General features: G+C 40.7%; 3 protein-coding genes across 3 annotated transcripts in view; 1 reads left to right on the top strand and 2 right to left on the bottom strand.

Moving 5' to 3' along the window:
* The window catches only part of ADAM9 (ADAM metallopeptidase domain 9), a 233,057-nt gene extending 228,047 nt beyond the window's left edge, over positions 1 to 5,010 (bottom strand). Inside the window, exon 1 of the mRNA XM_007935059.2 lies at positions 4,914 to 5,010. Within this exon, the coding sequence (XP_007933250.1) occupies positions 4,914 to 5,010 (97 nt within the window). The remainder of the gene's footprint in view (positions 1 to 4,913) is intronic.
* Positions 5,011 to 5,568: 558 nt separating this feature from the next.
* Positions 5,569 to 11,838, top strand: TM2D2 (TM2 domain containing 2). Its single transcript, XM_007935007.2, has 4 exons — positions 5,569 to 5,795; positions 7,030 to 7,117; positions 10,424 to 10,539; positions 11,625 to 11,838. Exons 1-4 carry the CDS (start codon positions 5,569 to 5,571, stop codon positions 11,836 to 11,838), a joined length of 645 nt encoding a protein of 214 aa, XP_007933198.1.
* A 2,772-nt stretch (positions 11,839 to 14,610) lies between these two features.
* HTRA4 (HtrA serine peptidase 4) lies at positions 14,611 to 26,483 on the bottom strand. Its single transcript, XM_007935005.1, has 10 exons — positions 26,003 to 26,483; positions 25,501 to 25,591; positions 25,149 to 25,169; positions 24,241 to 24,433; positions 22,585 to 22,779; positions 22,109 to 22,141; positions 20,082 to 20,196; positions 18,760 to 18,817; positions 18,224 to 18,319; positions 14,611 to 14,776 (listed from the first exon to the last, which is right to left on the bottom strand). The coding sequence occupies exons 1-10, from the start codon at positions 26,481 to 26,483 to the stop codon at positions 14,611 to 14,613; spliced, it is 1,449 nt and encodes a 482-aa protein (XP_007933196.1).

Below are 26,483 nucleotides of genomic sequence, written 5' to 3'. Positions count from 1 at the left end.
CTGTGAAGATGCTGCAGGACCAGGCAACTTTTCAATCTGTTGTAAATGGGGCTGCCATAAGTCAGAGCCCACTACATATCAACTAACAACAACAAACTCACAACAGGATTCTAATGTGTCATAAGGCTAATGCCAAAACGAGTAAAAGCATGAAAAATCTCAATGAAACAAAACATGTCAAAGGGAAAGGAGTATCAATCATGATGTATTTCCTATAGTATAATATCTACTAGAGGTCCCTGGATGACACAGTTTGCACTCAACTGGTAACTGAAAGACTGGCAGTTCAAACCACCCAGTGGCATCACAGAACAAAAGGCCTAGCAATCTGCTTCCATAAAGATTACAGCCAAGAAAACCCTATGGAGCAATTCCACTCTGTAATACATAGGGTCACCGTGAGGAAAAACTATCTCAATGGCACAACACAACAACAATGTAACATAGTGACATCATTTTTCTTTACTTATTATAATTGAATATATCCTGATTCTTATAATGTTAAGATAAACATAAACATCTTGATTTCAAAACATACTATAAAGCAACAGAGGAGCGCTGGTAGTGTAGTACCTAAGGCATTTGACTGCCAACCGTAAGGCTGGAGGTTCAAACCCACCAGCCACTCCTAGGAAGAAAGGCTGGACAATCCACTTTCGTAGTGATACTGCCTCAGCAACCCAAGGAGGGGTCGCTATGAGTCGGATCCGACTCGATGATAGTGAGTTATAAAACAACGGTAGTCTGGTACTGGTGTAATAATAGACATACAGACCTATAGAATAGAACTGAGAATCCAGAAACAAAACCATACATATATGGACAATTGATTTTCAACAAGGCTATTAAATCTATCCAATAGCAAAGAATGGGCTCTTCAATTAAAGGTGCCAGGGCAACAGGATTTCCACATGCAAAAGACCTTAAAGTTACACCAGTACCTCATACCATACATGAAAATTAACTCAAAATGGATCAATAACTAAATATAAGAACTAAAACCATAAAACTCCTAGTAGAAAAAATATAAGTAATACTTTGGCAACTAGTAGGAGCTCTGGTGGCACAGTGCCTAAGGCAACTGACTGCTAACCAGAGGCTGGCAGTTCAAACCCACCAGCCACTCCCCTCAGAAGGAAGACTGGGCAATCTACTTCCGTAGAGATACCGCCTCATAAATCCAAGGAGGGGTCAATATGAGTTGGATCCAACTTGACGGCAGTGAGTTTGATGGTTTGGTTTTTGGTTAGGTACCCTAAGGACCTGAATGTACGGACAGGAACAGATATATGTACACCAGTGTTCACTGAAGCACTAGTCACAATACCAAAAAGATGGGAACAAATGCCCTTCAGCAGATGAATGGGTAACAAAATGTGGTTACTGACAGGAAGTCCCTGGATGGTGCAAATGGTTAAGTGCTCAACTACTAGCCAAAAGGTTGCATTTCAAACACACTTAAAGAGCCTGGGAAGGCAGGCCTAACACTCTGCTTCTATAAATTCACAGCCTTGAATACTCCATGGAGCAGTTGTACTCTGCACATATAGGGTCGCCAAGAGTCAGAAATGACTCAACAATTAACAACAGTGACACACATACCAAGAGGACTGGAGTCACTTATGAGGCAGTCCCAAAGCACTGGCTCAAAGACTGGCAATCTTCTAAATCTCCAGTATATACTGAGTATTAAAGGAAAAAAAAAAAAAAGAAAGAAAGAAAAATCATAAAGCTATCTATGTCACATATTTGAGTTTGTGGACCTTCTGAGAAAGATTCCAGTCACTTGAAGTTTGCATCTTTTTAGGGATCCTATAAGAGAGCTAATTTTTTAACAAAGAGCTAGTCAACATAAATATGAAGTCAAACTGATAAGTTAACAATTTGACGTGCTTTTTGAAAATGATTTTGAGGTCCAGCAAATCTGTTTTATAAATATTTTTATTATAAATGTTTTGTTACTAAAAGTTTAAAAATCAAACTGTCTTTAAATTGAAAAGACTACATTTTCCTGTACAGTACAAACATAACAAATGCAATAATTTGCTGGCATCTAAAAACAGGATTAATCGTGGATCTAAAGTCAAGTTCTTCCTACATAGTTCATTGTTTAGTGTGATTCACCATAAGTAAACTTTCAAACTTACTTCCTTTGGAATACTAGTCCTTTGTAAATAAATTTCTAAGTATGGGCATCATAATTATTACCTTAAAAGAAATGATCAGAAGAGGTTCCATGCCTGATTTCCCTTTGTTATTTTTCACAATGATACAAAGTTACCTTTGTCTATCCTTGTTTTAGAAAAAGAAATCATTGTTTAGTCAACAGTTTGGAATTTATTCTGTATTTCCTCATTGACACGTTATAAATGGTAGTACAGTTCTACCAAAATGTAGTTAACTCCCAGTGTAACTAATGTGTGGGTGGTACTTGAATCCTCATGTTCCTCTTTCATTAACGGGAAATGTTTCAAAGCATGCTTTAAACATCCTGTATTGCAAAAATTTAGTCAGCTGATTTGGAAAGAACATTCCCCTAGGAAAACTGAGTTACAAAGCCTCTTAACTGTAACTGGTCTCCCAGCCTCTTATATTCTGTCCTCAATTGTGCTATCAGTTACTTTAATCACAAATCAGGTTATGTCACACCCAAGCTTAAAATTTCTCACTGCCCAAAGCACTACTACAGGGTAAAGTCCAAATTCCTTAGCTTGACAATAAAAAGCTTCACAACTGGTTCCAACCATCCATAGTTTTATCTTCCAGCCTTCCCTTATACACAGACTGGCTAGAGCATATAGACATTCTCATCAATCCCTAATAAGTCAAGTTCTCTCACTCCTCCATAAAAAAACCAAACCCACTGCCATGGAGTCCAGTCCAGCTCATAATAATCTGTAGGGCAGAACAGAACTGCCCCATAGGATTTCCAAGGTTATAAATCTTTAGGGAAGCAGACTGCTTCATCTGTCTCCCGCAGAGCGATTGGTGGGTTTGAACTGCCAACCTTTTGGTTAGCAGCTGAATGCCTTAACTACTGTGCCACCATACTCTTGCAAAAATTCTTTCTTCTGCTTACAATGCATTCCTACCATTTTGCTTGAAAAACTCAACAATAAATACCCAGTTTAATAGCACTTCCTCCATAAAACTTTTCCCAACATCCCTCAAACAAACTTAGCACATTTGGTCACCCTTTCTACCTGTACAAGCATTGAGCATGGTGTTTATAGTAGTTGAATAAACCTTTGCTAAATTTCTAAAGCATATATATATACCCTTAAGGGAGGGAATGATCATAATCTGTTGAAGTCACAGTTAAAGAACCTAAGGATATCTCGTTTATCTATTTGCAGTATGTAACAACATCAAGGAGCCCTGGTGGCACAATGGTTAAGCACCTGACTGCTAACAGAAAAGGCGGACATTTTAATCCACTAGCACATAATAACTGATAGTCATTAACATTAAAAATATAATGTTATTTGTATTTGCAAACACATAGAATATGTTTCAGGAGCTCTGGTAGCATACTTGACTGCTAACCAGAGGGCTGGCGGTTCAAACCCACCAGCCACTCCTAGAAAGGAAGGTTGGGCAATCTACTTCCGTAGTGATACTGCCTCGGGAACCCAAGGAGGGGTCGCTATGAGTCGGGGCCGACTCCACGGCACATAACAACAACAAAATATATTTCACCTTACATACCAGTAAATGTTAACTATCTAGAATATCACAGTAAATAGTCTTAACCAGTAAAGATTCGGTCACCCCTGATTCAATAAAATTTCGGTACTCAGAGCTTCAAAATTTCCACACTGGAGCTTATTTATTTAATTTAAAAAAAAAAAAAAAAGATAAGGGGGAAAATACGTATTAATTTCCTGAAGGTCAGCTGTCCAATATTGAAACCTTATTGAAACCTTTCATCACGCCTTTGAACAACTCTCAATGTAATGATTTCATTTTTTTTAATTCTCCATTATACTTCTATCATTGATAGAGAAAATAAAGGCATGCAATCTTTTAATACAAGAGCCAAAATAAATAAAGACGTTTCTATAAAGAAGCTAGAGTGTTGACGATTCGTTTCCACTATGTTCGGGCATCTCTAATAACATATTCACGGAAAGTTTTCTAGTTCAAAAATGATTTCGTATAAATGATATAATTCTTATCATAATCCTGTAAGCAGGACAGCGATTATTTGTACACATTTAAAATACTGCAATCCCAGCAAAAACAGATAAAAGGCTGTTAGGCTATAAAAATGTAGCACTTAGTTTCCAGAAAGAAATATTACTGTAACAACAAAATGATCTAAGAAAAATTAGTCTCCCTCTTTATTCCATCACTAATTTATAAGTCTGTAGACCTACTTACTGATGACTCCACTAATACAATGAACGACAAAAATCTCAAATTATGATGATAACCTGATGCAAAAGTTTCATATCCCAGTCTCTTTCAAGTGACATTAACTCCACAGGCAAGATAAAACTCTTATTGCTCAAAGCATTTTTATCATTATTATCATACACACATTCCGAGGGCGCAGCCAGCCTCCAGGGCTCTCAGCAGACACTGAGATTAGAGTCTGGCTCCTTATGGTCGGGAGAAGTCTGAGGGACCCGACGCCGAGCAAGATGCGAGTAGAACTCACAGCAAAAGGCTCCCGCCAAGCAATAGAAGGAGAAAAAGGACCCAGATAGAACGGTGCGACGAAGCGGGGTTTGCAGTGCCGAGTCTGAGCGGCGTCCACACACATCAGTCGTGGCTTCTCCTTTCAACCCCAGATCCAGTCCGAGGCCAGGCCTCTCCACTCCCTGGCACCACGGAGAACTCTAAACACCCCAATCCTAGGAAACAACAATCCCAAAGGACCTGTCAGGGCCCTGGGGGCGGACACCCACCTCGCTGCGCCCCGCCGAGGACTGGACCCAGCAGGCCAAACAACAGCAGCCACTGGAAGCTGAGGATCTCACAGGACGAGCCCACGCCCGACCCCATCTCGGCAGATTCCGCAGGTTCCACTCAACACTCCGTCGCCTCTGCCTCCGCCTCCTCCATCATTTTCCAACCCTACCCGGGCCCCAGGGCTGGCGGGGTTGAGCGCGCCCGGGAACGAGCACGCGCGCGGCACTGACGCAAGTCGGCTCTAGGTCCGAGCTCGCTCCCGACCTCGCTACGCTGACGTAAGGAAAAATCCATTCCCCCGCGGGATAATGGGGCTTCCAAACTGGCCGCAAAGTCCCGATTAGACTGCCCTGCCCATTCACTGTCCGCCCCGCCCCCTTACTCTTGCTTGTGCTGGAGGAAGCAAAAGAGGAGGGGCGTGAAACCCAATAGAGGAATAGAGAAGCGGAAGCGAAACTCAGCCCCACCCACCTTCCCGGCCTTTTCTGATTGGTTGGACAAGACAGGGCGGGACGTCGAGCTGCGTGTCTATTGGCTGTTTGGCGCAAGGAGCGGGGCTGCGCAGAAAGGCCTGGCAGCGGAGGGTTTGGCTCGGTAGTACCGGCCTAAGTTTGTGGTTGAGGTGGGGTCTCCGCCGCTTGGCCTGGGACGATGGTGTTGGGTGGTTGCCCGGTGAGTTACTTACTTCTGTGCGGCCAGGCGGCTTTACTGCTGGGAAATCTACTTCTGCTGCATTGTGTCTCTCGAAGCCACTCGCAGAATACTACCTACGAGCCCGAGATTACATCCTCTGGTGCTGCCCACCCAGAGGGCTCCGCCGGCACTCCGAGCTGGGAATATGGCGACCCTCACTCTCCAGTCATCCTTTGCTCTTACCTGTAAGCTACCCAATCGTCGAGGCGGGTGGAAATGGAGATGGGGGCAGGGATATATCAGTATTGGGAAGGGAGAAAGGCTGCTTTTTTTTTTCAGACCCTCTCCACTTAAGGTTTCTCAGTCTTCTTGTGTCATGCAGGGGAATACCTTGTGTGTGGGTGGCAGATCCTCTGCAACCCGGAGAAAAGAAGACTGACTCATATAGCATCTGGAAAAAGGGTACGAGGTTGTGCCTTCTCTGTTCCATCCCCTTTAGCCAAATGAGAATTCATGGACTAGTAGCCCATTGGTACTAAGGTTGTGGTACTAAGTTGGTACTAAGGCACAAACGAAATAAATGAACTGTCTCTACCTAAAAGACACAGCAATTTCCTTACCATTGCCAAAACCAAGTCATTTATTAACATCTCTTTGGCCAAAAAGAAAAACTGTTTGACAATTGAAGAGAAAGCAGGGACTCCGATGGCTAAAATTTTGCCCCTCTAACCAGGTGGTGGAGCTCTGGTGGCGCAGTGCCTAAGGCATCTGACTGCTAACCAGAAGGTTGGCAGTTCAAACCCACCAGCCACTCCACGGAAAGAAGATTGGGCAATCTACTTCTGTAAAGATTTACCGCCTCGGAAACCCAAAAGGGGTTGCTATGAGTCGGAATCTACTGGATGTCAGCGAGTTAGGTTTTAACCTTGTGGTAAGGAGCTCTGGTGGTGGAATGGTTAAAACAATGGGCTGTTAACCAAAAGGTGTGCAGTTTGAACCCACCATCCACCCTCGGTGGGGGAAAGGTGAGGCAGTGTGCTTCCTTAAAGATTTACAACCTTGGAAACCCTGTGAGGCAGTTCTGTGTCCTATAGGGTGGCTGTAAGTCAGAATTGACTCATTGGCAGTGGGTTTGGTGTCGTTTGATGTAACCTTGTGCTTGTTTGCCTAGGGAAGAGATGAAACCTTGGCAGAATCCAGTACTTGGGGTTGGACAGGTGCAGGGGGGTAGAAGTAGAATCCATTTAGAAATAGGACTGGAAACAACTTCACCCCCAATAAAAGGGTCATTGAAGGCTGTTCGAACTGTTGCACTTCAGTCTAATTGCCACCACCTCTAGGAATGGGGAAGAGTCTACAGAGTGAAATTAAGCCCCCAGAAAACTTGGTAAAGAAATGCCTCATGTCTATTTTGATTATGTACATGTAAACAGCAATTTGCAAAAACAATTTGATGATCATCTTACTGGTGATTTACAGACCTGATGAATTTATAGTATGTGAAGACCCAGTGGATCATGTTGGAAATGCAACTGCATCCCAAGAACTTGGCCATGGTTGTCTCAAGGTGGGTTTTTGTTTTGTTTTAGAAACAGATTCTTCTCTGGAGAAGTTGTTGTTGTTATGTGCCATTGAGTTAGACCCAACTCATAGTGACCCCTCCTTGGGTTTCTAAGGTGGTGGTGGTTGTTGTTATGTGCCGTCAAGTGGCCCCAACTCATAGAGACCCCTCCTTGGGTTTCCGAAGTGGTATCACCACAGAAGTAGATTGCCCTACTTTCCTTCTGAGGAGTGGCTGGTGGGTTTGAACCACCAACCTTCCGGTTAGCAGTCAAGTGCCTTAGGCACTATGCTACCAGAGCTCCTGGAGAAGTAGTACTGGTTAAATGTTATTGTACAGAAGTATATGAGATACGAAGTTACTCTTTTGTAGACTTTCATCAGAAAAACTGTTACTAGCATTTCCAGCAGGACCAGGATCAATGGCTGGAGGAGTAGCCTCTGTGCCAGAACTACCCAGATGCAAAGACTAATCTTTCTTGAGTTCCCTTAACCATTGAGATTGACAGGTTTAAGCTACAGTGCCACTCCAACTGTCCTTTAAGGCATGTACTTTTCTTGTTAGAGAAAAAGAAAGGTTGTCCATTTTCTAAAATTGATGATGAGTTAGGCAGTATCTTTCTTACGCATGCATTTAGGGTAAAGCTGCTTTTTCAGGTGACCTTTCTATTCACCAAGCAGGTTCCATCATATCCTTAGGAAATAAATAGGATCTATCAGTAGATGTCTTTGTAGGAGGCTAAAGCATTCGAGGAGTCCTTGGGTGACAGGAAGATTTAACACATGTGGCTGCTAACTGAAAGGCTGGAAGTTCAAGTCCAGCCAGAGATGCTTCAGAAGAAAGACCTGGTCATCTACTTCCAGAAAGCAGCCATTGAAAGCGTTATGAAGCACAGTTTTACTCTGACACACATGGGGTCACCATGAGTCAGAATTGACTCTGACAGCTGGTAGTGGTATAAAGTCCTCCAAGAAAAGCTTTTGGTTACAGTGGCCTCTTGGAATGGAAAGCCATTTCACTCCCATTTAATAATATCCCTAAAGAGAGTATACTCCTCAATTAATCTCCCAAAAACCAGTGAAGTTCACGTGTCTCCTGCCCCCCATAGACACACCATTAAGTTTTATTATGCTACATAAAGCAAGTCAAAACTGAGCTAGGTGTTAGAGAATTATGGGATAACTGTGTGTGGTGTGTGTGTATGTATGAAAGAGAAAGACATTTGGGTGGAAGTTTATAGAGCAAATTCATTTTCCATATAGCAGTTCATACACATTTTGTTTTATAACATCAATTACAATCCCCATAACAGAACCGTTCTCTTCCCTCTTCCTCCTTGTTACTACCTTTTCCCTGTGTCCTTCTTTCCTATGCATTCCTGCCTCTGAGCTATCTTCCTGTCCAAATATTGTCCTAATCTCCTAGGATAACATTTAAAAAAAAAAAAAAAAAAAAAAGACTAAATTAGACACAAAGGAATAAACCTGACAGTAATAAGACCAAAAAGGAAACTCTTACTAAAATCTTCTGTAAATATTTATTTTAATTCCTTCACCCAAGTTAATATGTGTATATACCCTTTAGTTAGTAGTTTACCCACCCTTCTCCATCCACCCATAAACTCACTGCCATCGAGTTGATTCCAACTCATAGTGATCCTTCCTTGGTATCTCTGTGGAAGTAGATGGCCTAGTATTCCTTCTGAGGAGTGGCTGGTAGGTTTGAACCACCAGCCTGCTGGTTGGAAGTCACTCCATCCACCCCTACTAACCATCCAAGAATACTTTTTTAGATGAAACCCTTGACATTTTACAATAGTGGTCCCATACAATATTCGTCCTTTTGTGATTGACTAATTTCACTCAGCATAATGGGCTCTTAGTTCATGGGAGCTCTGGTGGCGCAGTGCCTAAGGCACTTGACTGCTAACCAGAAGGCTGGCAGTTCAAATCCACCAGCCACTCCTCAGAAGGAAGGTAGGGCAATCTACTTCCATAGTGATATCACCTCAGAAACCCAAGGAGGGGTCACTATGAGTTGGATCTGACTCGACAGCAGTGAGAGTTTATCCATGTCATGAGATAACATTGTTTCAAGAAATATTTTTAATACCATGAACTTTTGTTCTACTGATAATCAATAAAAGTTTGAGTTAACACAACATAGAGTTCACTTAATTTGTCCGTCTTAATTAAAAACTAGGTTTATCTTGGCAAGGCACTTGAAGAAGGCAATATATACTTACTTTTGCCTCACCAAGAAGTCCTACAGGACTGTCTGTACTCAGACACCTGAGTGCCACAAGGAAGGAGGAGAAACAAGCATCTTTACTTCCCAATCCACTCCCTTTGAAGGTGCTCCAACTCAGTAAAGCACTTATTACAGTGCCATAGAAAATTTACAGCTATGTTTTCTCTGCTAGAATTCAGTTAAACAAAGGGTTAGAGGCCCTGTTCTGAAATTTTTGTTGGAATTTAAACTTACAATATAGATGAACTACACAGCTGGACCACATTCATAAGCCTCACTAAATTCCTGAATCAAATGATACCCTGAATTCTTTCCTAATTTTGTTAATTTATAGTGTATGAAAAACCAAAACTAAACTCACTGCGATCAAGTTAATTCCAACTCACAGCAACCCCCCCTTGAGTTTCCAAGGCAGTAGACCTTTACAGAAGTAGATTGCCCCATCTTTCTTCCATGGAAATAGACCTCTAAATCCACCAGCTGCTCCATGGGAGGAAGATGAGGCAATCTACTTCCATAAAGATTTATAGCCTTGGAAACCCTATGGGTCTCTATGAGTCAGAATGGACTCAATGGCAATGGGCTTTGGTTTTGATTTATATTAAAAACACAGTATATTAATACGATCAAAAAAAAAGAAAAGAAAAGAAATAGACCTCTAATGCACTTTAATGTTTTAAATACCCATTCCCAAATGCTCAGCAATATGTTCTTTATCTACAAATGTAGAACAATTATGCATTGTGTCCATTTACTCTAAATGGTATTTAATAAAACTTAGGATGAATAATTTTTCAATATTTTTTCAACTCAAGAAGCCAGTCCTAAAGAAGAAGGAAAAAATTTATTGAAGACAGGGTACATTTAGAATGGATTCACCAGAAAACAACTTGAAGTCAGTAAATCTCTTGCTCTTGAGCACAGTTTTACCTCAACTTTGTTATAGTAATTATAGCCCTGAGACAGATTTTATTAATGAATATAAAGATGTATTTTGTGTTAACTTGCTTTCAGTGGGTTTTATTTTATTTATTTTTGGGGGTGGGGGCTATTATTCCACAGTTTGGTGGTCAGGCCTACAGTGATGTGGAGCACACTTCAGTCCTGTGCCGGGCCCTAGATGGAATTGAGTGTGCCAGTCCTAGGACCTTCCTACGAGGGAATAAACCTTGCATAAAGTAAGTATTATTTTGGAGTAGTTGGTACTTGGGTAAAGTTGGAGCCATCACTCAATGGCTGCAGGTTTGGCTTTTTAAGTGTTAGAGCGAACATGATTATTGCTGTACACAATCCATTCACAGCAGCAGTATGGCTACAGTAGAGCAGACCCTGGACTTGTGACCAGAGGTCATGAGTTCTGTGTGTCCTTCCCACTAAGTAGTTAAGTGCCTTTGTAAAGTTTCTATCCCCTCATCTACAAAATAAAGGAGTTGGACCAGATGATCTACTTCTGAAATTCCTATCATAGGCATAATCCTGTGAAAATTGCCTTAATATTTTAGAGATAAAGGTTTTCTTACAAAAAGTGTGGCCTCCTCTTCCCAAAAAATTAGTTTATTATGAAGGTAAAGGATTAGGAGTCCCTGGATGATGCAGATGGGTAAGGGCTTAGCTACTATCTGAAAAGTTGGGGTTCAAATCCACCAACAGATGCCTCAAAGAAAGTCCTGGTGATCTACTTGCAAAAGGTCACAGCCATATTTAAAACCCCATGGAACATCAGCTGGACTCTGAAACACAAGGTCACTATAAGTTTCACTTGAAAGCACAGAATTTACTTATACCATTTGCTAATGATAAGAGCCTATAGCTATGTTTAGTGATAATATTAGAGCACCCAGAACTGAGTGTCATTACAATGTGTAAAGACAAAAGGCCTCATGAAGAACTCTTTGCTTTTAGCTGCTAACATTATAAAACAGCAAGAAAGCTGTTTGGAGAACTAATGTTCACCTATGGAAAGACAGGTGTTTCCTTAGAAGACCACTGAGCCTCAGGAATGGAACTTTTATGGGGGAGAGGGAAGGGCCTGGACGCCATTCTGACCAGGATGACTATTGTGCAAATGTGCTTCATAATTTCTTATCCAATCCAATCTGAAAAAGTCAATATTTTCACAAGTACTCTTAGAACCCCAGACCATAAAGAGATTGTCTTTTCTGGGAGGACAGGGTGGTAAGATGCCACAGCCTTTCACTCTTTTCACCTACCTTAAATTATTTTTATGTGGTAAAATGTCTTCCTTTTCATTCCTTTTGTCTAGGTATACTGGACACTACTTCATAACTACTTTACTCTACTCTTTCTTCCTGGGATGTTTTGGAGTGGATCGCTTCTGTCTGGGACACACTGGCACAGCAGTAGGAAAGCTGTTGACACTTGGAGGACTTGGGATTTGGTGGTTTGTTGACCTTATTTTGCTCATTACTGGAGGACTGATGCCAAGTGATGGCAGCAACTGGTGTACTGTTTACTAAAAAGAGCTGCTGTTATGGCCCATGGAGGCAAGCTGAGTGCTCTGTTTCTGAATTCATCTCTATAGGCTCAAAACTCTTCTTTGATATCAGATCTATTACTTCCCCTCTTTGGAGGGTATGAGTTTGGTTTGGAAGGCTTCTTTGGACTTCGGGTTTTCAACCCAAATTGAACTTGCAGACTAGAAGTGACAGTGTTACATGAATCACATTTCTACCTTTTTTCATGTAAAGGATAATGACAAAGTTATAAGCTGCAGATGAGTTTCCATACCCTCTCTTTGTTTGCATTGCTGTACTTTTGGTCCTTTGGAGCAAGTAGACCCAACAGGATGAGCAAATGAATGTTTTAGCCACATGTCTTTTGTGACTTTGAGTCTTCATGCAGAAGAGATCTGATGCTGAGCCAATGGAAACTCTTCAGCAGAAGTAGAAATGACCATGGATTCTAATACACACTGAAATTCTGACTTAATCTGAATTTATATTGCAGAAAAATACTTGCCAGCCTGGAAAGTTGTATGGGTATTTGCGGTAGATATAAGAAACTCAAAATTAAATTTATTAAAAACTAGGCATTTGAAATGAACCATCCTATTAGTAAACCCTTTTGTGTCATTATTATCATGCTTCAGAGACAGTATATGCAGTACAGTAACTTGTTCATTTCAATTATGTTTTGAAAGCCAACAGTGTCAAACATCTCTGAATTGAGCTGTTCTTCTTAACAGATGTTTCCTAGCTAAATATCAGTATTATTTATGGAGCCCATGATTTAAAAAAAAAGATTTCATATAAATAATTGTAAAAACTAATTTTCAGGAATAAATAAGATAATGAGAAGCCTCATACCCTTTGGGGGAATAAAACAGACTTTTCCTTAAAGAATGGTGAATACTAGGATAGAACTCTAAGATGTGGCTTATGGGGCCAAGAAGAAACTGAGTGCATTTCCAAATCACTGTGAATAAAAGGAAATGTTTCAAATTGTAACTGGTTTTTAAAACTTGGTTTTCATCCTTTCCCATCTAAGTTGAAAAGACCTGTTAAATTTCACGGTTCTATATATAAATTAAAAAAGGAGCTCAACTGGTGTAGTGGTTAAGACAATTGGCTGCTAACCAAAAGGGTGGTGGTTTAAACCCACCAGCTGCTCCGCTCCAAAGAAGAAAAATGAGGCAGTTTGCTTCTGTAAAGATTTACAGCCTTGGAAGCCCTATGGGGTTCACTATGAGTCGGAATCGACTCAATGGCAGTGAGTTTGGTTTAAGTTATATATATATCTTTGTAGACAAGTCAAAAAGCCTACTATTTGGGAAAACTTAACAGATTATAGAAACACGGTAAACAAGCTCATGATAATTAGCTTAAAGACCAAGAATCACAGTTAAAATAATTTCCCTGCATATAGCTCTTAACCATTTTGTAACAGCTTTCCTAAAAGTTTCAGCTTTATTATCCCTGATTAATATGATCCTTGTTCTTATATTGTTAAATGGTAGCATTATATAAAAAATGATAATACATTATTCTGTTCTTTCTTAAAGGTTCTGTACCACACTGACCATAACCTTGTTTATAACAGTATATAACTTGAAGACTCTTACCCATAATCTTTCTGCTGTAAGGCAGTATTTTTAAATTTTTTTGTGAGTCATGAAAAACCTGGACCCTTTCCCCAGAAAAATGCACATACACATAAAATTTTGCATAGAATATAAGGGGATCAAAGATGTGTGTATGTATATATATATATATATATATATATCGTTCCCAAAATAAGTCACAGGTCCTGCCTAACCATATATATTTAATCTCAAAAAATTTTATTCACAAACCCCACCAAAAGCTCTTTTTTTAAATAAATTAAAAAAAAAAACTGGCAGATTGAGACATGATATCCTTAATGTTGCCAGGAGGAAGTGGTGAGTAAAAAGCTAAAAGTCTACAAGTTCTTGAAGAGCTATTTTCTACAATAAACCCTTCACACAGAAAAGCTGTTGAAAACCAAAGTTGTTTCCACTCCTAGAGTGATGAATGATAAAGAATCATCAGTAATATTCCTGTCTGGCAGTCTGCAATTTTCAGTTTTAATTCAATTTCTAAAAGATGCCTATCTCCTATAGACACAAATACTAGCCAAATGAGATACACACCTGAAAAACTGATTTGAGTAAAAAACCAAATTCACTCTTTGAATCGATTCCAATCCCCATTGGGTTTTTCCAAGGCTGTAAATCTTTTTGGAAGCAGATTCCTTCAGCTTTCTTCCACCAGCAGCTGGTAGGTTCAACCACTGACCTTTAGGTTAACAGCCAAATGCCTTAACCACTATACCACCACAGCTAAAGGCATATTATTAAAAGTCTTATTGAATTTAAGATGTTTCTTAATATTTGGTAGGTAGATCTATTTGTATGTATATGTTACATCAAGTTTGTGGCAATAGACGAATTTTAAATACTAAAGTCCCTCTATCCAGGTTAATAAAGAACTAGGCCTGTTTTTTCCATTGTTGATCTTTAAATAAAATTTTATCAGCTCCCTAGACTTCCTGGCACCACATCCTTCCAGTTTGCTTAGTCAAGCTTTTTAGCATCAGTATAGCACCCCCAACCTGATGATCCCTGAACATGTGTGTGTATTTTAAAGCATTCATTTTTCTTTTTTAAAAAAGAGTTCCTAAAATACCTTGCTGTCTTTGGCACATCTTCAATATAAACCAGGTAATACAGCTTTGGTTTTGTTAGATAATCTCTCTTTAAAGCAAGATGCTTAATTAATTATTTCAGGTATGACCGTCAGGATCAATGTTTGACTTCCCCGACGAACCATGATGGAAAGGGAATCACTGTCCTTAACAGCTTCAATAATATCAGTTGTGGTGGTAACAGGTTGCCCATTTATGCTGACAATTACATCATGGTCTCTCAACCCAGAGCTAGGAGAAAGAAAAATTAAAATTAAAAAAAAAACTAGAAGAATAGGTTAACTTACCCTACTTCCAATCTTATGTCCATCTCTTTTAAAAGGCACTATTATTTAGCTGGTATCAAACATACAAACCAGGAAACCAGAGATAATACTCAATTCTTTCAAATATGAGAGCTGCTCTAATGTGCTGCAAAATCACCCAGAGCACAACAATCCTATTTACCTTTATAAAATTACTGTCCTGCCAGAATCATATGTAAATAATTTACTCTTCCCATATGAGTCAGGTCTGACTAGAGGGCACATAACAACAACAACATACATATAATGGAACTGATTTGGAATGTGGAGTTTAGCTTCTAATCTCTATTCATCTCTGACCTCTGTTAACCTCAAGCACACCCCAGGTCTTAAAGGTAAACAGTACATGGAATATATTTTCTCCCAGGTGGTTGACAGCCCACTTACTAGCCCCATCTGCACCCATAGTTTGTGCAACTGGAGGCTGTTACGCTATGCTATAGAAGCCTTGTTTCCAGTTAAATCAAAATCCAGTCTCTTTCAAGTCTAAATGTTCAAGGCTTTGGCTCTAGGCTCCTTTTTCCCAAAGTTGTGAGTATATTCAGTCTCCAATTTATTAACTTCACATAGAATAGTATATATTCTGGAAGCAAAAACCAGCTCCAAATGTAATAATTATATAACCATGCTGATGATTTGTCTTAAAGGTGACCATACACTGTAAAAGAAACCATCAAAATAAATGACTCTAGGAGACACTCATTAAGAGAAATGGGGGCCCCAAAGAAGAAGAATAATGTTTCAGGAATATCAAGGTATGTGGAGTTCATAAACAAATGGGAAATATGGGGTTTAAAGCAAGAGAATATGAAGAGAAGTTTGAATGTAGAACTAAAAGCAGGAGACAGCTTTAGAACAAGGATACCTCAGGAAGATGACCTAGGGCAGTGTGCCTACCCTCCTCCCCTCCAAAAAAAAAAAAAAAAAAAACCATAATTCATGGTAATTATGCAAATAGAGAAAGAAACCTGCATATAGTACTGCATGCTTACTATGCAATAAATATGAGGAATTGAGGCTCAGACAGGATAAATAAACCCCAGGTCACACAGCTTTTAAGAGGCTAATAATATTACGACACTTCTAAACACTAGCCCACTGGACTGCTAACCAAAAGGGGCACCTCAGTGATCTACTTCCAGAAAAATCAGCTACTGAATATCCTATGGGCATGGTTATACTCTGATATATATGGGGTCTCCATGAGTCAGAACCAACTCAAAAGGCAGGTGTTTGAGATATGCTCTGTGTGTGTGTGTATGTGTGTGTGTGAGAGAGAGAGACCGACCGTTTTAAGTCCTTTATGTAATGGTGTAAGCCCTCAATACTTTTGTGATGAGGAAGGCTTTTGAGGTACAGACGGGTTAATTAACTTGCAGTATAACCATCTGCAGAAAATGTATTGTTTGAACTGTTCTCTTGCTTGTAAAACCTAGGGTGTGCTTGAGATTAGTAGAGATTAGAAGCTAAACTCTTCATTCCAAACCAAATCCATTGTATGGAAGGACCTTCTTTCAGATGATTCTGACAGGATAGTAATTTTATAAAAGTAAATAGGACTGTTGTGCTCCTGGTGATTTTGCAGTACATCTTAACAACGGCCCTCACATTTGTAAGTAAAATTTGATCATGGGTCTTTTTGACTTGAAACCTCATCTTCTTGCCAGTAAGTCACTCTGCCTCTCAGAAATAAGAAAAGCAGCCACAGAAGCAGGATAAAACATGGGTTAAGAACAGAAGCTCAAGGGCATCCCTGTCCTCTGTTAACTCTACACGTTAATTAACCTCTGTGGCATGACTGCATCCTCTGTAAAATAATACCTATATCATAAGACTGTTGGGTGCTCACTCAACTATGTAAAATGCTTGAAATGGCCCCTAACAAAAACAACTGCTTAATAACTGAGCTGTAATTACTGTAATTGTTAACCATTCTTAATAGGTGTAAGAGGGTGAAAGCCAGAAAGATTGGATTTCTGCTCAGTGACTTTGAGCAGTCATTCTCACATTTTAATGCACACAATCAGTTGGTGATCTTACTAAAAATGCACATTTTGATTCAGTGGGTGATGGGCAGGGTGTGAGTCCTCATTTCTAACAGGCTTCAGGTGAGGCTAGTGCTACTGGCTACAGACCACATTTTTGAGAAGTGAGGACTTAAAGAGCTAGAAGAAATAGCTTTGGCTTGGAACCAGAAGTTAAAAATAAGAAAGTGGGGGAGGGCAGGATCCATGAAAGTCTAGAAAAGCCTATGATAAGCCAAATTTAGTAACATGACACCTATCTTAGCTATTCTGAACAGTTAGTACCCTATGATTTTTTTCCCTCTAGTAAACAAGTTGACATAATCTAAACAGATTATTGAGCTCTTGAAAAACAAAAACAGTGAGCAAGATATATTGAAGAAGTACAGGAGACAGAATAGGAAATAACATTTTCAGGACAAGCTACCTCTTCACTCAGTAGTTAGTATGTCTCAAAAACAACAGTAAAATTAGCTGGAGAACCTTCTGGACTACTGTCGCCTTTGCTTTATTTTAGGTCTTTGTGCTGGCCTCTGATACTGTCATCCAAATTTAATGAGAAAGTGTTTTAAAGTATTTAAATGTACTAAAACTTTAACTGTGACTATAAAAATAAGGGTCTTCAGCCCTCTGCATTCTTCTCATTCTTAATAACTAAGATATGGAAAGGCTAAATTTAGGAATTCCTACCAAAATTAATTTAAACTTAGGCTATTAACTTGTTTCATGAGCTCTTCTTGGGCTACAGAGAACCATCATACTCCAAAAGGGAAAAAAAAAAAAAAGCCCTTACAAATGCACAAGTCTAAATGAACACTATGCAATAGAAATGTAATCCAAGCCACATAGGTAATTTTAAATTTTCTAGTAGCCACATTTGGAAAAGTAAGAAGGAAAACTAATTTCAATAATATGTCTTATTTAACGCATTATGTCCAAAATATTATCATGTAATATATATTTAAAAATGACTAGTGAAGCATTTTACATTCTGTTTTATGTAAGTCTTTGAAAGCCACTAGAAACAACACTCCTGCCTCTTGTGTTCCAACAATATCTTATAGGATGCAGTGATTCAAGTGAAATAAAGTCCTTCCAAAACAAGAATTTGTGTGTAATGAAAAAAGATTTTATACTGCTTCTATTTTTGAAATTGAAATTAATGAAAATTAAATAAAATTTAAAACTCAGTTCTTCAGTTGTTTTAGCCACATTCCAAGTGCCCAGTAGCCACATGTGAGTAGTAGCCACTGTATTGGGTACTGTAAGTCTAGATCCTACAGACATTTACCATGGTGTCCATTCCTAAAGAACAGAGGAGGCTGAGCAAAGTCCCACACTTTTCTTACCTTTCAGCAGCTGTTCCTTGAATCACTTCATATACAAAAACCCCCGAACTCACATCAGGGAAATCTGGATCCTGCCTTTTCATTTCTTGGAGAAGACTGAGAGAAATGAGAAGAATCTTCTCATAAGATTCAGAAACACAATAAATCTGCCTGAGCCGTCTTAAAAGTTTCTAACTCTTAGTAGGACATTTAGCTGTTCTACTCAAGGCTCACAAAAGCCAATGACATTTTTATCCTGGGGGATGGTGTGATTATCTATGTAGGAGCCTAGAGCCATTGGATATTATAAACTGTAGACAAAGTGAAAGAAACTACTGATAAGTACAGTTAATGTGGTACACCACAGTTGCAGATACGTACTCTGTGACAGATTGGGCCTACAGTTACGAGAGTACATAGCTGTAGTCCAGACACATTAGCTGTCCTGTTAAGACTGTTCTCTGAATTCTCTGAAGTACTATGGCTATGGCTTTGGCTATGGCTATGGGTTTTGCTTCTGAAAACCAACCCAGACATTCAGATACATATTCTCTTACTTTAAAGAAAGGGGTAACATTCGTAGACCCAGGTATTTCTTCTGTGAAAGGACTTTTCCTACAAGAAAAGAAGATTATAATGTCACTGACAACAAAAACTTCTTTACTTTTGGCATAGCTTAAAAGACACCTGAGTCACACAAATATGCTTACTCTAGTATAGCTATCCTCTCAGGCTGTCAGCCATGAAATACATGCTACAGGAAAACCTTTGTCATTAGCATATAGACTCCTCTCACCGACCACCTTCACTGCCAGCCCAGGAGTTTTCATTCCACAGTAAGTTAATCGATATTCCTGGTTACATCTGAGGTTTGGTTTTGGGCTTTCTTTTTTCTTTTATTTCTTTTTTTTTAACTGTGATTTGGGTGAAAATATAAAGAGTGATTGCAGTCTCCCCAACGTAACAGTTCTCTTCCCACTTTTTCCCTGTAGTTACCTTTTCCTTATGTCTTTCTTACCTATATATCCCTGCCCTCAGCTATCTCCCTGCACAAATGCTGCCCTTCTAATCTGCCATGGTTGATTGCTGTAAGGAGTGCATCGACCTCATGCAGTCATTCAGCTCATATGCCTATCATGCTTGGTTTTTGTGCATAATCTAATTTTGCTTCCCAAACCACTCTTATAGAAGCTGGGCACAAGTGACCCAGTACTCGAGAGAATTCAATTAACTGTCTCCACAAAAGATTGAATCCTCTTGTGAAACACCAAAAACCCATTGCTATGAAGTCAATTCTGACTTATATAGTGACCCCATGTGTTAAGAAAGCAGAATTGCTCCCTAGGGTTTTCTTGACTGTAATCTTTATGGGGAGTCTCTGGGTGGTGCAGATGGTTAAGTGCTCACCCACCCAAAAGCATCTCCAAAGATAGGCCTGGTGAAAGGTAAAACCCTATGGAGCTCAGTTCTACTCTGCACATATGGGGTCACCATAAATTGGAACAGACTCAAAGACGACAACAACAGTTTTTACAGAAGTAGATTGCCAGTCCTTTCTTCATGGTACCACTGGGTGGGCACAAACTGGCAATCATTTGGTTAGTAGTCACTAGCAAACAACTTACATCATCGAGGGCCCTTATAAAATACCAAAAACCAAACTCACTGCCATCAAGTCAGTACCATCTCATAGCAACCCCCATTGGGTTTCCCAGGCAGTAAAACTTTATGGAAGTAGATTGCCCTATCTTCCACAGAGCAGCTGGTGGGTTTGAACTGCCAACCTTCTGGCTAGCATTCAAACACATTAGGCAATACGCTACCAGAGCTCCATATTTATAAAGTAAGGAGGGACCAAAAAAATACAAATTCCCTTCACCTTTCAACTGGCGCTCATGGAAATCTGCCAAGAACTGCCGAATTCGATCTGAGGGAATTGCAAAAGAGATGCCTGCAGTCACCTTCAGTGTGTTTATGCCAATCACATCACCATCCTGGAAAGGGAGAAGACATCATTCAGTCAACAAGTTGTGTGCAAATTGAACGTTGCAAGACCAGAACAAATATAGGAAGGTGTGAAGCTGGTCATGTAGAATCAGAATAGAGAGCTATATGGATAGCTGATACAGGGCTAATAGCAGAGGGGACTTGCAAGAAAAATAGGTGTATTTTTTATGGTCAGAAGATCAAGGTTGTTGAGAACTTTTTTTTTTACATCTTGAGCTCATTATTTCCTTCTCTAAATTACACTGATTTTAAAAGTGAACCACATCAAGTTCTCATGAAATCTAGGCTTTCTGGAGCCATAGAGTCTGGATGAACCCCTGAAACTATTGCCCTGCTTAGGACACAAGTAGTTTATGTTAATGGCGGAGTAATTCATGAAAGGAGGGTGAGAACAGCTGCACAAGTGGAGGAATGTAGTCAGTGTCACTGAATTGTAAATGTTGAAATTGATGAATTGGTGTATGTTTTGCTGTGTACATTTTCAACAACAAAAAATAATTTTTTTAAATGAACTACAGTTTGTATTTTGACACAAATGATAGGGCAAGGAATATTTACCTTTTTGTTATTTAAATGAAAGTAAAACACTTCAATGTAATTATTCAGAAGAACTGGCAAAATTGATGTTAGGGAACAAAGGTCTGCTGTTGTTGTTGTTATGTACCGTCAAGTCGGACCTGACTCATAGTAACCCCTCCTTGGGTTTCCGAGGCAGTATCACTACGGAAGTAGATTGCCTCATCTTCCTTCTGAGGAGTGGCCGGTGGGTTTGAACCGCCAGCCTTCTGGTTAGCAGTCAAGTGCCTTAGGCACTGTGCTACCAGAGCTCCCTCGTAGGCAATATTCTTTAAGTACTTCAGCATCCTTTAGCAATTACTTTGTTAGGTAATGGAAGAAATAGAAAAGAGACTTCTAATTCAGTAGGTGTGGGGTGTAGCATGACACTCTGCATTTCATCCCAATTCTAGTAGACCTCATTGTCTAATGGCGAAAACAGGTGCAAAAAGTACATATAATATTATGAGTAAAAGTGCTTACTTCAAACATAATTCATCCTCCTAAAAGCAAAGAGGGACCAAAAACCAAAAACAATCAGCTCAAAGAGACTCGGCATTATCACAGATTGTACGTCAAACATCATTGCATTCTCTTATGTTTTCATTTGTGTTTGAGCAACTGGAAACACTGGCTGTTTCCACTGGAGAAGATGAATAAAGTTAAAGCATAAAATATATGCCAGAGCAATGGATTCTTGTTTTGGCATTTTTCTCATCTAAAATCAGGTTAAGACTGAAAACCTGGACAAGGCATAGCATGTAAAGAGCATTTTTGGTTAGATGTATGCGGCAACGGGGTCTTCAGTGGTATACGTTACATGGGTACAATTGATCATTTGTCATAAATCTAGGTTTAGTACCCAGGATTTTAGTAACTATCCAGTGAAAGCAGAAAGCATGTTGGAAAGAAAACCTTTACAGTAAGCCCCAAACCTGGCAGCTGTCAGTTGAATGAGATCACACACCAGTATGATAAACCCATCACAGATCTTAAATTTTTCCTAACCATTCATTTAAAATCCAAGAATGTTGTTGTTGTTATTTGCCATCAAGTCGGCCCTGACTCCTAGCGACCCTTCCTTGGGTTTCCGAGGCAGTTATCACTACGGAAGTAGGATTGCCCAACCTTCCTTCCAAGGAGTGGCTGGTGGGTTTGAACTGCCAGCCTCCTGGTTAGCAGTCAAGTGCCTTAGGCACTATGCTACCAGAGCTCCTAAAATCCAAGAATAGGAAAGCATAATTCCACAAATCTCTACATGAAAGTGACACCTATGTCTGCATAAGAGAATTTGTAAAGTTTGAAATGAAAAGATATGAAGCAACAAGGAAAGTGGCCACTCACCAGGTTCACCAGAGGCCCCCCAGAGTTCCCATGCTGAAGAGAGAATTTGGAGGAAAAAAAAAAAGCCATCAGTAAAGCCAATGAATGCATTTCTCCTTGTCATTTATACATAATTCCTAAAGAGCTTTACCAAAAACAGCCTGCTTTAGAGAACCCCTATTCCTCCAAGGTATGCAAGTGTCCCCCTCACCATCACCAATACAGAAGTCAGTGTAGGTATAGAACAGCAGCAAAAGGACCATCACAGCAGTGGACCTCTCTGACAGATGCTGAGAGACCACCCAAAATCATAGATGCCAGTTATCACATCACACAGGCTGAACTCTAACAATGGGCCATTCCACCCCCCTCTTAGAAGGATTTAACTGAACACTGGATTCCCAAAAAGACAAAGGGAAAAAGAAGTCACTCAGGTTTTCATCTCATTGTATTGCCTGTATCTTATGGGTTCAGTATGGCCCTCCTAAGTGACTTACATTAATTATGGCATCAGTCTGGATATAATCCATGTCTGAATCCTTCAGCCCCAGCTCTTTGCCCCCTCTCTGTGTAGTACTGACAATTCCTGCTGTCACTGTGTTCTGTAGAGAAAACGGGCTGCCCAAGGCCACCACAAACTCTCCAGCCTGAAGGTCAGATGATCTTCCCAGCAATAATACAGGAAGGTCAGTCTGCACATGGGTAGGGAAGGATAAGGATGAACAACAGATCAAAACAGAATCAACCAAATTTGTGTATAATACACATATGGCATAGTCTATCATTTGGCACTTACAATCTAAGAATCAGCCACCCACACAGATTCTATGACTCCCTTATGCTTCTTTCTCAAATTCCAACTATGACCAAACTCTCAATGGTGAAGGTGGTAAGTATCAACTCTAAGATCTGAAATTATTGCTTTGTAGAAATTAAGTAAACCATCAATGAAGTAATTAATGAACAGAATCTGACATTGCCAATTTACTTAGCACCAGTCCAGCTATAAAGTTTATAGTCATAGTTAACAGGCCACAAACAGAAAGGAGATCACCCAGAAAAGTGCTTCTCAATCTTTAATGTGCACACAGTAACCTGGGGATCTTATTAAAATACAGATGCTAATTCAGTCAGTTTTGGTAGAGTCTTAGGTTCTACATTTCTGAAAAGCTCCCAGATGATGCCAGTGCTGCTGGTATGAAGCTACTCTTTGTTTAGCAAGAACCTTAAAGTATTCCTTAACCAAAGTTGTCTTAAAATCAAATATTAGTTTAGATTAACTAGTAGAAAATATCTGCCTTGAGCATTGTGCTCTTTTAAGGCCTATATGGGATCAAATTAACAATAGCAACTCAAAAGGGTAGATAGGAAACTTAGGGGGTAGTTAGCTTAAGTTAGTGGGGGAGGAACAACTAAGAGAAGGAGGGTGAGGATAGTTGCACAACTCGAAGAATGTAATCAATGTCACTGAATTGTATGGTTGAAACTTGAAGTGGTGTATGTTTTTCTGTGTATATGCTCAACAACAATAAAATACAGTAACTTGCAAAAGCCAGAACCTGTGTGAGGAGGAAACCTGTCAGGAAAAGAAATTTTCCACTAAAACAAATGAGAGAAAAGTGGTAAGACTACACCCTGTCACAGAAACCAGAAAACTTCCAAGACCCAGGAAAACAAGGCAGTGCTGTTGTTAAAAAATAATAATAATAATTAATTACATGTACGACAGTGAATGCTACAGTTTTTGCTCTATAGTTACAACTCAAAGAACATAAATAATTTCTCAATACAGGCACAAAACTGAGGTTGGCATACATAATAAAGTATGGGAAAAAAATTAGTCCTTAGTAACTTTGAAAATTTACAATTGAGAAATCACAGTAATATCTGGCATAATATGGCAAGCAGAGAATATCTTCCCCAGAAGCAGCATCTATTGAAGGGCAGATAACTTTAGGAGAATTAATAGAAATTGTTATCATGTACAGATAGGCATGGAAGAAAAACAGAAAAGAATGCCAAAGAAAGGAAACTAGAAAAAGGCATATAATGGTCAGAAAAGATAGTGTGGGAATGGAATGAAGGAGAAAATATTAGCAAACTGATGAAAAACCCCAAATATGCAGACTCTGATTTGGCCCTCAGATACTCACATTTGGCTCAATCTTAATCAGTGCAAGGTCCAGCTTATGGTCAATATCCTTGACAGTGGCTTCATACTGCACTCCATTCTGGAGCTCCACCTGGATCCGCTGCCAGTTGGTAAGGACATGAGCGTTGGTAACAATGAGCCCATCCTCAGACACTATGAACCCAGAGCCACTGGATGCAGGAATATCATTGGTGCTGAGAGGTGACCTGTCTCAGCAAAACAGTATAAGCAAAGGCGAGGAAAATCAAGGGAACCAGTGGAAACATGGGAATGACATATTTATTAGACATACCTCTATCACAGCTTTCTCAGACATTTTACTTTTCCCTCTGTTTTCATTTCTCCATGTGTAAATTAGCTCTGCATACGCAGTGTCTTGCTATCTCTTTAGTTTTAGAGTGCAAAATATTGTAAACTGGTTCTCGCTCGCTCTCCATTTGCAGGAATTACTCCCCTCAGAACTGGTCAGTACAGAAACCTACAGGCCCTCTGCTTCAAAGAAGCCTAACTCTGGGCAAAAGGGGGCCTGATGACATACTATCGAGGACCAGAACAAAGAGAAAGTCAAAAGGTCTGGGTTCTGGTTTAGGTTTCATTATGAAGTGACCTTGTGATACAGGACAAATGACTCCTTCTCTGTGGGTCTTGGTTTCCTTCCCTGAAAACAAGGGGCTAGACAAGGCATCTGACCTTAACTTTGGTCTGTGAGAGGTGAGGGAGAAACACTGCCCAAGTACAGAGGAGTAGCCCAGATTTGGAAGTCAGAATCCTTGTGCCTGCACCTCGATTTCGGTTTTTAACGTTAAATGATTCTTGCAAAGAGCAGAGTTGTTGCTGTTATTTGTGATGGAGTGGAACCCGACTCATAGTGAGTAGTGACCGCTCCTTGGGTTTCAGAGACAGTATCACTAGGGAAGTAGATTGCCCCATCTTCCTTCAGAGGAATGGCTGGTGGGTTTGAACCGCCAGCCTTCTGGTTTGCTAATGCCTTAGGCATTATGCTACCAGAGCTCCTAAAGAGCAGAGTGTTGTTGTTATGTGCCATCATAGCGACCCCTCCTTGGGTTTCCGAGGCAGTATCCCTACAGAAGTAGGATTGCCCAACCTTCCTTCTGAAGAGTGGCTGGTGGGTTTGAACCGCCAGCCTTCTGGTTAGCAGTCAAGTGCCTTAGGCACTATGGTACCAGAGCAGAGTAGGTACGGGGAAACAAGTCAGCTGTGGTGGCTGACGTCCTCCTCCTACCTCCTTTACCTGCGGAACAGCTGCAAGTGAACCACTGATGGCGCCACCTTTTCCACCACCGCGGCGATAAAGTTGTACTTGCTCCTGAGCCGGCCTGCCCTTTTGATCCCTGTGAAGAAAATGCTGCATTCTATTCTTGTGTGCGGTGGGGAACCTCGCTTCCTTACCGTATGGTACCTTAGATCTCAAATGCCGCAGTCCCTCTCTTCTCTCTCCCTATCCATTTTCCCTTCTACTTCTCTTTGGGGTCTCGCCTATTTATTCACTGTAGTCCTGTGAGAATATACTTTCAGGGGACCAGACCTGTCACCCCTGGTTGGAAAAGCGTGCGAATGTTGTGAGGAGGAAAGGAAAAGAAAGCACATGAGAACCAGTAAGAAGCACTGATAAAAAAAAAATCAGGAACAAGAATATGGTACAAATAAAGCCTCTGGCCCCCGCGGCGAACTGCGTGTTTATTTACACTTCTTAAGGTACTTCAAAAGAGGTTCCCCAGGAGCGGACGCGGTTTTCCTCTCACCTGGGTCGCCGCAGTCTCCCTTCTGCATCGGCACGGCCGGGAGCGCGCCGCGGAGTCGCGCGGCGCGGTTCTCGGCGCGGAGCGCGCATAGGCTGGGATAGGTGCGCCCGTCGCTGCCGCACACTGCGGCTCCCGCCTCCGGGCAGCCACAAGTACCGAACCACGAGCCGCCGAGGCGCCTGGGGCTGAATAGCGCGCGGCACTGCAGCCCCACGGCGCAAGGCCGGCCATGCGCCCCGCCACAGGCCTCGCCCTCGGCCGCGGGGCAGATGCGGCAGCAGCGGCATCGGTCGAGCACTGGCGCCATCTCCCCCGAGCAGGTTGGCAGTGGGGGACAGCGCATCGGCTCACAAGCCACGGGGCAGAGCAGCGAGGTCCTGGATCTCCTAGCCTCGACCCTGGGCACAGGCACCGCAGGCAGTAGCAGCCACATCAGGAGAAACTGCCAAAGCCCAGCTGGCCTTAGTTTAGATCTAATCAT

This window comes from Orycteropus afer, unplaced genomic scaffold (assembly GCF_000298275.1).
Source record: "Orycteropus afer afer isolate SDZICR_OR568_19922 unplaced genomic scaffold, OryAfe1.0 scaffold00024, whole genome shotgun sequence".
Lineage (NCBI taxonomy): Eukaryota > Metazoa > Chordata > Mammalia > Tubulidentata > Orycteropodidae > Orycteropus > Orycteropus afer.
This window is presented reverse-complemented; position numbering and strand designations above follow the sequence as displayed.

Bases quoted from the DNA above. Each gene is read 5' to 3' on its own strand.
- TM2D2 (XM_007935007.2), top strand. From the start codon at position 5,569: ATGGTGTTGGGTGGTTGCCCGGTGAGTTACTTACTTCTGTGCGGCCAG. The intron at 5,796-7,029 runs GTAAGCTACCCA...GGTGATTTACAG, and splicing joins GTCATCCTTTGCTCTTACCT to ACCTGATGAATTTATAGTAT. The intron at 7,118-10,423 runs GTGGGTTTTTGT...ATTATTCCACAG, and splicing joins TTGGCCATGGTTGTCTCAAG to TTTGGTGGTCAGGCCTACAG.
- HTRA4 (XM_007935005.1), bottom strand. From the start codon at position 26,483: ATGATTAGATCTAAACTAAGGCCAGCTGGGCTTTGGCAGTTTCTCCTG. The intron at 25,170-25,500 runs GTTCCGCAGGTA...CTCTGAAGGAAG, and splicing joins TCAGTGGTTCACTTGCAGCT to ATGGGGCAATCTACTTCCCT. The intron at 20,197-22,108 runs GTGAGTGGCCAC...CTCCCTTTCCAG, and splicing joins GGGGGCCTCTGGTGAACCTG to GATGGTGATGTGATTGGCAT.